Source organism: Pipistrellus hanaki (genome assembly GCF_964339955.1).
Source record: "Pipistrellus hanaki genome assembly, chromosome: 16".
Classification (NCBI taxonomy): Eukaryota; Metazoa; Chordata; class Mammalia; order Chiroptera; family Vespertilionidae; genus Pipistrellus; species Pipistrellus hanaki.
In genome coordinates this window covers 30,398,594-30,411,570 of record NC_140518.1, presented here as the reverse complement: position 1 = coordinate 30,411,570, position 12,977 = coordinate 30,398,594, and the positions used below count along the sequence as shown (strand labels likewise).

General features: G+C 46.1%; 1 protein-coding gene across 2 annotated transcripts in view; it reads right to left on the bottom strand.

Annotated features, from left to right (window-relative positions):
* Positions 1–12,977, bottom strand: part of SUPT6H (SPT6 homolog, histone chaperone and transcription elongation factor) — a 32,149-nt gene that overhangs the window by 13,415 nt on the left and 5,757 nt on the right. The window contains exons 2-21 of one of the 2 annotated variants that reach the window (XM_084862828.1): positions 11,555–11,686; positions 10,692–10,844; positions 10,515–10,591; positions 9,966–10,158; positions 9,644–9,728; positions 8,625–8,898; positions 8,133–8,234; positions 7,773–7,889; positions 7,351–7,440; positions 7,018–7,160; positions 5,941–6,089; positions 5,692–5,790; positions 4,618–4,747; positions 4,384–4,534; positions 4,065–4,219; positions 3,512–3,707; positions 2,800–2,939; positions 2,563–2,680; positions 528–604; positions 160–295 (exon numbers count right to left, since the gene is read on the bottom strand). In XM_084862828.1, coding sequence (XP_084718954.1) covers positions 160–295; positions 528–604; positions 2,563–2,680; positions 2,800–2,939; positions 3,512–3,707; positions 4,065–4,219; positions 4,384–4,534; positions 4,618–4,747; positions 5,692–5,790; positions 5,941–6,089; positions 7,018–7,160; positions 7,351–7,440; positions 7,773–7,889; positions 8,133–8,234; positions 8,625–8,898; positions 9,644–9,728; positions 9,966–10,158; positions 10,515–10,591; positions 10,692–10,844; positions 11,555–11,663 — 2,694 coding nt within the window. In that variant the 5' untranslated portion in view covers positions 11,664–11,686. Of the gene's footprint in view, positions 1–159; positions 296–527; positions 605–2,562; positions 2,681–2,799; positions 2,940–3,511; positions 3,708–4,064; positions 4,220–4,383; positions 4,535–4,617; positions 4,748–5,691; positions 5,791–5,940; positions 6,090–7,017; positions 7,161–7,350; positions 7,441–7,772; positions 7,890–8,132; positions 8,235–8,624; positions 8,899–9,643; positions 9,729–9,965; positions 10,159–10,514; positions 10,592–10,691; positions 10,845–11,554; positions 11,715–12,977 lie in introns of those variants that run through there. The other variant, XM_084862827.1, reaches the window with a different exon arrangement.

Here is a 12,977-nt window from a genome sequence, read left to right as displayed (position 1 = left end):
TGGGACTCATTTAATCTCTGAAGTTCCCAGTCTGAACAGGACTGAACGGAATGTCTCTCATGGATTAAGTGCCCTGGTAATCTTTGCTTCCATATTAAGTCTCTCTGGGATTGATAGCTCTTGGCTGTTCAGGTCTTAAGGGTAGGGACCCAGCATTACCTCTGATTTCTTGCTGTTCATATAGAGAATAGCCAACTCGTTGTCAACCAGTTCCACCCCAATAGAGGAAAGCTGTTGGCCCTGGTCCAGCTCATGGACAATGCGCTTCACATCCTCAATCAACATCTGGGCATCCCTGGAGAGATAAGAGGTGTTGATCAGAGCTATTTCTGTACAATTTCTCATGGCTGGGATATGGGGCAGGGTTAGGGGAGAGAGCTCTGGAGACAAAGTAGTACAATATTCCCAGGGATATCCCCCTTTGGTGGGGGTATTATCCAGGATCTACACAGGCACATGCCAGATTCAACAATAAAAGATGAGTGACATTAAACCAGGCCTAGCCCAGTCATCTGGTGCCCTCCTACCTGTTCTCTCCTGCAACTGTCACCACATGAGGCTTTTTGTTCAGAAGAAATTTCTTCAGGGTTTCAATGTCTTGAGCCTGGATTGAAAGGAAAATTGGAGTTGAATGGCTCTGAAGATGGGGAGACTTTAGGAACTTCTCTCTCAATAAGTTGCTCAGCACCTTACAAGACCAGAGAATAATGATATATCACATGTTGTCTAACTGGTACAAAAAACAAAGGGATTATAGGATCTCTGGTTGGAATCCTATATAATAAAAGCCTAATATGCAAATTGTCCCTTGGACTGGAAGTTTGACCAGGAGTGCTAACGATGTGTGCTGACCACCAGGGGGCCGCGTGGAACATGGCGGGTGTGGAATAGGCCCCAATGAGAGCGGAACCTCAGTGGGATGGTGGAGCAGATGAGCGGGCAACATCAGGCCAAGGCAGGTGCAAGTAGGGCGACCAGCAGTGGTGGCAGGGGGGCAGGGCTGCCGCCCAGCTCCCAGGTGCTCAGGGAGCCAGGATGGGGGCCGATGACTCAGGTGGAGCAGGATGTGCAGGGGCCTAGGGGCCCAGGTGCTGCCCAGGGCCCAGAGGTCAGCTGGGACCTGCCCTTCCACACCAGACGCTCGCACTTCGATCACCGGCCAGAGCTAGGGACCTCACCCGTGCATGGGCCTCTAATATTATATATCTGTTAATAGTTTCTAAGATAATTATACTATGGCTTATACTTGGGTTGTGGTTAACTGAAAATAGTTTACTTTGCCACAATTGGCAGTCAGGACTATTCGCACTTCCACTGTAAGAGGGTTTTTTTTGTTGTTGTTGTTTTTTTAAAAACATATTTATTGACTTTTTACAGAGAGGAAGGGAGAGGGAGAGTTAAAAACATCGGTGAGCCGAAGCCGGTTTGGCTCAGTGGTAGAGCTTCGGTCTGCGGACTGAAAGGTCCCAGATTCGATTCCGGTCAGGGGCATGTACTTTGGTTGTGGGCACATCCCCAGTAGGGGGTGTGCAGGAGGCAGCTGGTCGATGTTTCTCTCTCATCGACGTTTCTAGCTCTCTATCTCTCTCCCTTCCTCTCTGTAAAAAAATCAATAAAATATATTTAAAAAAAAAAAATCAATAAAATATATATTAAATAAATAAATAAATAAATAAATAAAAACATCGGAGAGAAACATAGATCAGCTGTCTCCTGCACACCTCCTGCTGGAGATGTGCCCATAACCAAGGTACATACCCTTGACCGGAATCGAACCTGGGACCTCTCAGTCCACAGGCCGATGCTCTATCCACTGAGCCAAACCGGTTGGGGCCACTGTAAGAGTTTTATTTCTTTGTATAGTTGTTTGTTAAAAATTCATTTTTAGGCCCTGGGCAGTTCGGCTCAGTGGATAGAGTGTCAGCCTGCGAACTAAAAGATCCCAGGTTTGATTTTGGTCAAGGGCACATGCCTGGGTTGCGGGCTCGATCCTCAGTGGGGGACTTGCAGGAGGCAGCCAATTCATGATTCTCATCATGGATGTTTCTATCTCTCTCCCTCTTCCTTCCTCTCTGAAATCAATAAAAAATACATGTTTTTAAAAATTAAGTTTTTAAAATGGGCACTCTCAACAAAATTGAAAGATGCCATTAGGTTAAAAAAAAAATCAGAAGCATACATGAGATGAATTCAAATTCTTTTCCTTAGAAAAACAGACCCTGAAAGACTAAAACAGGGAAAAGGTTGGCCTAATGCCTCAGTGGCTTTCAGCTCCTGGAACAGGCTGACCCAGATGCTGTAAGAAAAGAGGCAGTAAGGGCAGCTCCCAAGCACACAAGGCTTAGCAACTGGCCTCAAGCCAGAAGTAAATTATACACCAGAACTTGAGTGCCATCTACTGCCTATGGAAGTGAGACTTATCCCAGGACTGAGGGGTAAGTGACCAGGTCAGAGATAATCAGGGTCTTGCATGAGATGTTGCTTAGACCATAAACCCTTATCCCCACTGAATTATAAGATGTACCCAAGGTGTGAACTTGGTAACCTGCGCCAGCCACTTGCCTTTCTTTCCCGCTCTTCCTCTCTCCATGCAGTCCGCCGTTTGGTGAAATGGGGCAGCCGGAGAAAGTCTGTCACTTCTCCTTCGCCATTGACCAAGGCACAGAACACAGGGTGATCTCTGCCAGCCAGACAGAAGAAAGAACAGAGTGATAATCAGCAATATGAGGAGATGAATAAGAGAATAGGATTAGGAACACAGGTAAGGGTGACGGCAGATGTGCAGGAACAGGCGGTTACCTGGCAGAGGAGAAAGCAATGCCTAGGACTCGGATGCCCTTCCCTTGGTTCTCTTCCATAAAGTCATCGTCTTCTTCTACCTGTTGATCTGGCCGGTAGGGTGCCACCCTCAACCAGTTGTAGAGCTTTCGACTACAAGCCTGGGGAGGAGACACACCAGACACTATAACCATCAGGAACTCACCAAGTGTGCTAAGGAAACAGATGCAGGCACACATATGCAAAGGTTGTATTCGTATGTGCAGTTTCCTAGCACTTGCTTTTGGAAACTGGAGAGTATACAGAGGACAGCAAAATAAACAAAGAATGTTTGAATTGGGGGGGTGGGAGAAAGAGGCTCCTCAAGCAGGGAGGTCTTGCAGTGATGCAAAGCCCCTCAGCTTATGCTGCCTGCCACCAATGTTTCTCCACTAGCTACTATTAAGGTGTTTCCTTTTCTTTCTTTCTTTTTTCTTTCTCTTTCTTTCTTTTGTGGTGGGAGGAAGGGTGAGAAACATGAATGTGAAAGAGACACAATGATTAATTGCTTCTCACATGCACCCCAATTTGCGACTGACTCAGGCATGTGCTCTGTCAGGGAACTGAACTCACAACCTTCCAGTGCACAGGACGATGCTCCAACTGAGCCACACTGGCCTGGGAAAGGTTTTTTCACTCTCAGCTCCATTTTGGGGAAATCACAGAACTAAAGATCATGAGTTTCAGTTCTCACCTTGATGACATATTCTTTGGCTTCGACCAGCAGCTTGTTCTTGAGTTCTTTGGCCATCTGCACGTAGAGGAACTGTTGCAAAGCTCGCTCGATGGCCATGGTGCGCTGCCGGTTCCACTCCTGTACTTGGTGGCTGAACTCATCTCGGTAGTAGAACTGTTTGATCTCTTCAAAATATGTCTGGTCATTGCCATAGCTGAGAAGAAACAACACTGTAGTGTTAGGGATGGAGAAAATGAGATGCCCAAATGTGCGCAAATACTGCAAGCAAGCCAGGGACAATGGCTTGCTCAATTCTGAAATTGTGCTTCACATTTTCTCTTTAATTTTTATCCCTATTGGTGAACATCAATTTGTTGTTCTCCTTATTTATGCATTCATCGATTGCTTCATGTGCCCTGGATATAGAAGAACTAGCAGCCTTGGTGTATCGAGGTGACACTCTAACCAATTGAGCTACCCAGCCTGGGCTATGGTTCACATTTCTGAGGGACCCCTTCCTCCCAAAGACTCATCACCAAGCCCTCCCAAGAGCCCCCAGAGCTTTGCTTACCCTTCCACCCCCTTCATATCTATGCTGATGTCAATGGTGAGCAGCCCTTCATCTTCAGCCAGGCATATCTTGAGGAACTGGTCATCTCTCAGTTCCTTAACAGGCTTGTTCTTTAGGTACTTGAAGGAGTAAGCGTAGTGGGCCTCATCCACATCCTGTGTACATCAAGAGGGAATCATCAGCCTGCAGATAGGCTAGCTTGATCCTGGGAGAAAAGATTGCCTCTCTGTTCTCAGGCAGACAACTGAGCTACAAGAAATTCAATTCAAGCAGAGAGCTGGGCCACACGTTGGATTAAAGCCCTTTACCCAGAGCTCACCTTTCTACCTTTCTTGGTGGGGGTTATATTTAGTTTGGCTCTCTCCTGAAATGTCTGCCTCAGCACCTGCCGGACGAGGGGTTCGCGGGCAATCTGCAGGGCTACCATGTAGCGGGCACCTTCCAGCACAGCTTCTGGTGTAGGGAACTGGCTGTGGGGAAAACGGAAGAGCTCAGGATGTGGTATCTCTGGCCTCAGGCCCCTCCTCCTGACAGCCACCTGTTGCAAGCCTACCTGCAAACATAATCCTTGGCCAACTCCAAGGGCTCTGCAGGAAATTGCTCTGTCTCGTGTCGCTGGTAGCTGTCCCGGAGGTTTTCCCCAAACTGCTCAGGAGTAAGCCCAAACTTTTTGGCTAGGCCATCTAAAGTAAACAGGAGAGTCAGAGGTCAGGCAATAGCTGGAGTCTAGACTAGCAATTCTCAGAACTAGACTTTAATGGGGTCATGAATGAACAGGACCAGGATGTCTTACAAAGAGCAATGAAAAAACTGACTTTAAACATCTGACGGGCCGAAACCGGTTTGGCTCAATGGATAGAGCGTCGGCTTGGGGACTGAAAGGTCCCGGGTTCGATTCTGGTCAAGGGCATGTACCTAGGTTGTGGGCATATCCCCAGTAGGGGGTGTGCAAGATGCAGCTGATCGATGACTCTCTCTCACCGATGTTTCTTTTTTTTAAAATATATATTTTATTGATTTTATTCAGAGAGGAAGGGAGAGAGATAGAGAGTTAGAAACATCGATGAAAGAGAGTCATCGATCAGCTGCCTCTTGCACACCCCCTACTGGGGATATGCCCGCAACCAAGGTACATGCCCTTGACCGGAATCGAACCCGGGACCCTTTAGTCCCCAAGCCGACGCTCTATCCATTGAGCCAAACCAGTCCTGGCTCTCATCGATGTTTCTAACTCTCTGTCTCTCTCCCTTCTTCTCTGTACAAAATCAATAAAATATATTAAAACAAAACAAAACAAAACAAAAAACATCTGACGGGTTGATATGAGGCAGAAGAAATAGAAATTTTCTATATAACTCCTGGGTTCAGAACTAAAGTGGAGGCTACTAATAAAAGAACTTTCTAAAAATAGAATGGATTGGCTGTCTTCCTTTAACCGTGTTGAGTTTCCCATTTCTTCAGGAATTTAGGGAGAGACTGGACCATTACTGTGGGGTGAGCATTCAGAACTGGATTGGTGATTCACTCAGATGTCCCAGTCCTCACCCCACAATCCTCTTTCTACCCACCAGTGACTGTCAGGAAACTCCCCTTCCTCAAGGCCCAGATCATAGGAGCCAGCTTTTACCTAGGCCAGCACTCTGGCAGATGGTATACATGTCTCGCCGGGAAGCCTGCTTGAGCTCTGGTCCCCTCTGCTCCTCATCTTCTGCCTCCTCACCTTCCCCTGGGAGGGAAAACGGAGTTAGTGCTCAAGTTTCCAAACACTCCCAAGGATCTGACACACACACAGAAGCCCCAAAGGGCACTCAGCCAAGGACATCCTTGGAGATGCCATGGCCATCAAGTTTCCTGGGTTTTCTTTCCCAGCACTCACCTTCCTCATCTCCCTCTTCCCTTACACGCTTCAGCTTCTTGCGGTTGGCCTTGGCGGCATTCTGCATCTTGGGGATGTCACGACCATAATAAAGCAGGAAATGGCTGTAGACATCTTTCAGCTCATCCATCGACTGTACATCCTTGAGTCTGGAGGAAAGGGACATAGGACCTCGATTGTTACAGAGGAAGAGTACACACCAGTTCTGGTACAAGAGGTCCAACACCCATGAGGCAAGATCCCAACTTGAATGGGTGCCTGTATTCTACAATTATTATAGACACCAAATGGCTCCAGACCACAATGTATCCAGTTATTTCATTTCTTTTATTGATTTCAGAGAGGAAGGGAGAGCAGGAGAGAGAAACATCAATTTGCAGCCCCCATTTTGTGCTCTAATGGGAATGGGATCCTTAACCCAGGTATGTGTCCAGGTAGGAAATTAAACCTGCATTTTTAGATGCATAGGACTATGTTCTAACCAACTAAGCCACCAGGCCAGGGCATAACCAATGTATCTTAAAGGAAGAATACGTCAAACAAATGGTGGTTGGTGGCTATTAAAAGTGAAAACAAAAAGGGAGAGGAAGACAAGGCAGCATGTCTCTAGCAAAGTTCAGAGTTCTTAAGACAGTCCTTGTCTCTTCTCCCCAGTTTCATGATGCTGGCCACTAAAATAATCTAGTCCCCTCTCACACCTCTTCTGACTCCAGGCTCCCAAACTACTTTCTGGTTATAATTTGGTTTCCCGTGTAACTTTATATACATGTACTGATAATTTTGCAAGGTTACTCTCTCCCCAGGGGGCCTGCCTTTGATCTAAGGCCGTGGTCGGCAAACTGCGGCTTTCGAGCCACATGTGGCTCTTTGGTCCTTTGAGTGTGGCTCTTCCACAAAATACCAAGGCCTGGGCAAGTCTATTTTGAAAAAGTGGCATTAGAAGAAGTTTAAATTTAAAAAATTTGGCTTTCAAAAGAAATTTCAATTGTCGTACTGTTATTTGGCTCTGTTGACGAATGAGTTTGCCGACCACTGATCTAAGGGTTCCCTGTTGTGCAATAAACCTGCATACGTTACCTCTCCATGTCGGTGGTGTCCAGAGCCCGGATACCATCAGCTAGAGGTTTGTCAGGATCAGCAGAGATTTGCTCGTACTGATAAGCCTGCATCTTCTCAAACAGCCGTGTTAGGTTCTCTTTCCGGATTCTCAGCTGCGTCCACTAGGATAGGATAGGGCAGCAGTAAGGGCTGGTGTTCAGCCTTAGAGTCCCAAGGCTGTTCTGTTCCTTACCAGGAGACCCTGGGAAACTTGACAGGCCTGGTGGGGGTTTGGGCTGCTGAGAGGTTGGGCCCGGTGGTAGTGTGCCCAATCCAGCCCCCAGCCCGTTGGGGGGCATGGATCAATATTACCTTTTCATCCCACTGCCACACCCTCCACAGGTCATTGATATGCAACTCAGGCTCCACGTACTCCTTCCGGTAGAAAGCAATAAAAGGCACCTAAGGTGGCAAGGAGATTATAGTCAATCAGAGGAGAAAGATCGGTTCAGATCCCCTTGCCAATGGGATGGATAGCTCCAGGATATTCATCAGTTTGGAAGTGTGGCCTCCCTCAAAAACCTATCCAGGATGCATGCTCTCCAGTCACAGGGCGAGAAAATACTGCAGAGAGGGTAGCATTGTTCTCTTGATCACTAGGGTCTCCTTTAGACCTCACACCTTTTGAGTCTAGGGACCACTGCTGAGGATAGGAAAAGGGGGTAATCTTTACTCTCATCCTCTAGACAAATTCCTAACCACTGGAAATGGGCCACTAGAACTTGAGGTGCTACCTCAAAATGCTGATTTCGCATGAAGCCCAGGGCCTCTTTAATCTTCTGAATTGTACTGGGCCCTTTCCGACTGAAGCTGCTGGCTGGCTGCCCTCTGTCCAGGTAATCACAGCTTTCCTACAGTTGGAAGAAAAAATAAACAGCAACAATACTGTTACTTGTTTTGTCTCATGTTACAGGATGATTCTGCCAGATGAAATCTAGAAAAATCTCTCATACAACCAAGTGTGGACACACACACACACACACACACACACACACACACACACACAGTTTTGAATTAGGCATATAGGTATTTGAGGCAGGGAAGGAGCAGCTCAATCTGGTTCATGTCAAACATAAGGATCTTTTTGGGGGTACCTGCAGAGAAATAGTTGGTGTGGCAAAAGCATTCCTGTAGATCCAGTCAGCTTCTTCTTCTAGTTCATCATCTTCAGCCACTTTGACTGGGATAGAGCGGAGCTGCGAGGAATAAGACAACAGAGTGAGACTGACTTTTTCTTAGATCCCACACAGGAAAAATATACACCACTCTGGGCAAGAGTGTGCTCTGCAGGCACACATTTCCAATAACTGGAAGAGTGTCACCCTGGCAAGAAGTAGGTAGGCATTTCACATTTTGCTAAAGAGAGAGTGCCATTTCAAGAACCACAAGTATCACTAAAGTCTATCTTCCCTCCTACAAGAGCTGGACTCCCTAGACCTCTTAGTCAGATGAAGTTCAAAGCTGACTTCTTAGATACCATTTGTTATCAGGTTGTTGTTAGGTTGTTTCTCTGCTACAACCTCGCAGCAAAGATGCTCAGGGAAGGTGATGAAAGCTCAGCAGGACAGAGGCTCGTGGTTTCTTACCTGGAACCTCTCGGGCAGGTCGGTGGCTCGGATTTCATTGTCCTGATCTGTGAGGTGACTGCTTTCCAGCTCGCTGGGCTCATACATCTCAAAGATGCTCCTGCGGCTCACACGTTTCTTGGTGGTCTTCTTGGGACGCACTCGGATCTCACCCTCGGCTTCATCATCCTCATACTCATACTCTTCCTCCAGTTCTTCATCATACTCATTGTATTTCTCAAATTCGTCATAGTCAAAGTCCACACCAAAAATCTCTTGGGCTTCTTGCAGGGCCCTGTGGGTGACAGCAAAAGGCTATTGGCCCAGGTTCTGGTGAGAGGAGAGAAATGCAGCCCCTGCATTGATCCTTTACTTGTTCCAAGGCAACTAAGAAGGTTTAGGCAAATAAAAAAGCATAGGTAGCCTGGGCTGTGTGGCTCAGTGGTTGAGCTTCGACCTAGGGCACATACCAGGATTGTAGACTCAATTCCCAGTAAGTGACGTGCAGGAGGCAGCTGATCCATAATGTTTCTCTCTCGATGTTCCTATCTCTATCCCTTTCCCTTCCTCTCTTTCTCTCTCTCTCTAAAATCAATAAAAAGGCATATTCACTGTGGAATAAAGGCTTAGCTGGGGGTATTTCTAGGGGTATGATTTATGAAGGATAAAAAGCCCATCTTTAACAAATGCTAGTGACAAGGATCAAACAGCAACAGGGCAAATAGGTTCATATCCAGTTCAGTGGATTTGTTAATCCTTATCCCAAAATACTTTTTCCATTGTTTGTTTTGTTTTGTTTTGTTTTAGAGAGAGTGGGAAGGGAGGGAGAGAGACAGAGAGAAACATCGATTGGTTGCCTCCCACACGAGCCCAGATTGAGTCCGCAACTGAGGTACATGCCCTTGACCAGAATGGAACCCACACTCTTCTGTCTGTAGGCCAATGCCCTGTCCACTGAGCCAAACTGGCTAGGGCTGACCTCCTTCTTGACTGGCTCACTCAAATGCCATTATCACCACCTTGTAACAGATCCCACTCACGCATCTGTGTATCCAGGAAGCTTTTTTCTCCACTTAGGTTTCTTCAGAGGCTGTCCATCATCATCCACAATGAAGTCGTCAATGTCTGGGCAGGAAAGGAGGGGTTAGTGCTCAGAGGCAGAAGATGAGCCAGAACTAGGTGTCTTTAGTTTCTACTGTGAGTAGATTTGGGTGGTGTGAGGGAAGAGTAGGGAGGCTCCTAAAAAGGAACTTTTTTGTGTCTAAGGCTGGGGGCCTGTGTCTGGTTTCCCATCCTATTCCTAGGGGCTAGGAAATCCCAACACTCACCCAAACATTGGCTTCTCTGTATGATGCCACATACCTGACTCTTCATCATCTTCCTCTTCCTCCTCTGCAGGAGCCAGGGGGGCCTCCAAGGCCTCCTGCCCTTCTTCCCCTTCGCCATCTTGGAAGATTTCCTCTGCAATGGCCTCTTTTTCATGTTCCTCCTTGCCATATTCCTCCTCGTCGTCATCCTCATCATCTGACATTTTTTTGACACGGCGGTATTTTTGCTAAGGGTGGGAAAGCCTGCTTCATCAAGGTCTGAGGGGACCTGCATGAGGAGGCCTGCTCTCCAGTCTCACTCACATTTCCCCACCAGCTACGCTGACCAAGGGAGATGGGAGAGGACACATTAAGTGATATTTTCAGCCCTAAAGCCTACCCTTGAAATGCTGACAAGCCTTTTTCTAACAGACACCCAAATCTCAAACATAAATCTAAGCCCCACAGCACAACAACAGTGAGCAACTTTCTCTTCCGTGATGTTCCTCAAACTATTCTGAGTGTGTCTCCTTCCTCAGGAGTCACTGGATTTAAAGGGCTTTTTCCTTCACTCCCAGGGGGAGAAACAAAGAATGACACTTACTCCTCTTTTGACTTTGACACCCAAATTCTCCTCAATGAGATCAAAATCATCATCTTCCAGGCGGTCATCAAAAGATGCTAGAGAAAACAAAGTGTTACCCTGGTGACAGTGGGGCCTCCTTTCTCACTGCAACTTCCATCCCAGCCTCACTTCACTTGAGGAGAGACTGTTACTCACTGCGTTTTCTCTTTTTGTGACCAACATCATCTTCTGAATCACCAGAGTCGCTACCCTCATCCTCTTCCCCTTCATCTTCATCGTCATTGATAAAGCCTTTCAGGTTGCCTTGCTCATCCTGATCATCTGGGTTCTCCTCCTCCTCCTCCTCATCTGGAAAACATGCACTTTGAGGTATGGAACTTGGGAAACACGCTGGGGGTGGGGCAGGGCCACCTGTTGAACTGATTCCCCATCTGCTCTGAACCTAACAACCTGGGTGCTATCCTAACTCTTCTGCCTCATCTAAAGATGCAGAAACATGACCACTGACTTAGAACAGAAGCACCTGGAGAGGACTCTCTCTCCTCTATACTCACCACCTGTCTTTAGGCAAGATGATCTTCCTAATTACTTTGGTTCTTTACTAGAGGTTTTACGGACACCAATAATCTTAGCTTTCCTCTTAGTTTATAAGAGCTATATTCCCTTTCCACCTTTAAAGCCATCTCATGTTCTACACTGCTGATAACCTTAATGATTGGATTTGTGGAGAGAAATAGGAAACTGAATGCATATATAGCAACATTAGTTGATATCTAAAAGAGGGTAACATTATACTACATATGTATTTACTGTCTGTTTTCCCCCCATAATATAAACTGTATGCTAGTAAGTCTTTATTTTGTATTCTTAATTCTAGGAACAAGGCCTGACATATAGCAGATACTCAGTAAATATTTTCTATGAATGACTAAAACTTCTCAAGCTGGTACTTCATGTATGATAACTTTTGTGCTTTGCCTGAGCCTCTCATCAGCAAGAATCCAACTATCCAAAGCTCGGCAATGGTGGGAAGAAGCCTGAGGCTGGGGGCTCCTCACCGTCATCCTCTTCTTCCACAAATTTCTTGGTGACTCGGGACACCACCTCGCCTTCATCGTTGTACTCTTCTTCGGACTCCTCAGCCTCACTTTCTACAAAATCAGACATTGCTGCAGCTTCTCACAGTCTGCCTGAAGACCAGAGAAGAAAGGGAGATGGTGATGAGAGAATGAGACATGTAATTTAACAGAGGGCTCTTTCCACAAACAGGCTTTTACCCACATGCCACTGCTCTGCCAACTCAATCAATTCTACCTGGGGAGGAAAGAGTAAGACTCAGATGACTCCATCTCTTCTATTTTCTTTCTTTTTCTTTTTTTAAATATATTTTTTATTGATTTTTTACAGAGAGGAAGGGAGAGAGATAGAGAGCCAGAAACGTCGATGAGAGAGAAACATCGACCAGCCGCCTCCTGCACATCCCCCACTGGGGATGTGCCCACAGCCAACGTACATGCCCTTGACCGGAATCGAACCCGGGACCTTTCAGTCCGCAGACCGACGCTCTACCACTGAGCCAAACTGGGTTTGGCTATTTTCTTTCTTTTTCTAAAAAATATATTTTTATTTATTTCAGAGAAGAAGGGAGAGAGTGATAGAAACATCAATGATGAGAGAGAATCATTGATTAAACATCAATGATTTGAGAGAACCATTGATTAAACATCAATGATGAGAGAGAATCATTGATCAGTGATCAATCTGAATCACTGGCTAATTTTCCTTAGCATTCTGTAATTTTGTATCAACCACTCGCAACTCTGTCTTCTACTTCCCTGATTTCAGACTCATCGGAAGCCTAAAAATGGAAGTGGAGACTGTCAGAACCACAACATGGAGCTTCCTGTGCATTGAGTAGGACTTTAAAAAACAGCACATATCACAGAAATCATACCATCAAGATTCCATTCTGGAATCCTGAAGTTGGCTGCTGTAAATGTCTCTTTTCCCCACTTAGACTATAAGCTTCTGGAAGTCAGAGACCATCTCCAATTGAAGGGCTATTCAAAATCATGAAAACATAAATGGCAATTAGAGAGGCATCACAAGATACTTGGTGATTCTGTGTCAGATTAAGTTGTATCCTTCTCTGTGCTCTGCACAAACCATGAACTGCTAAATATCCATTAAATAGTACTTCTCTTATCCCATTGTTGCCACCTTCCCGGTGAAAGTTGGCAGTGGGAAGGGAGAGAAGACAATAGGAGTGTGGCTAAGGTCTACCCGAAGTGATTTAAGCTCTAGCAGGAGCTTTACGTTCTGTGGCTCTAGTTCTCCAGAAAATTACCCTTACTGATATCAACTGATACATAACGAATTAACTAAGCAGTAGAAAACAAAACTAAAGGTACTGAGTTCTGGTGGAAAGGGAGGGACAGTGATATAGTCTTATGTTCATTTTAGGCTGAGTTTTAAGATGTC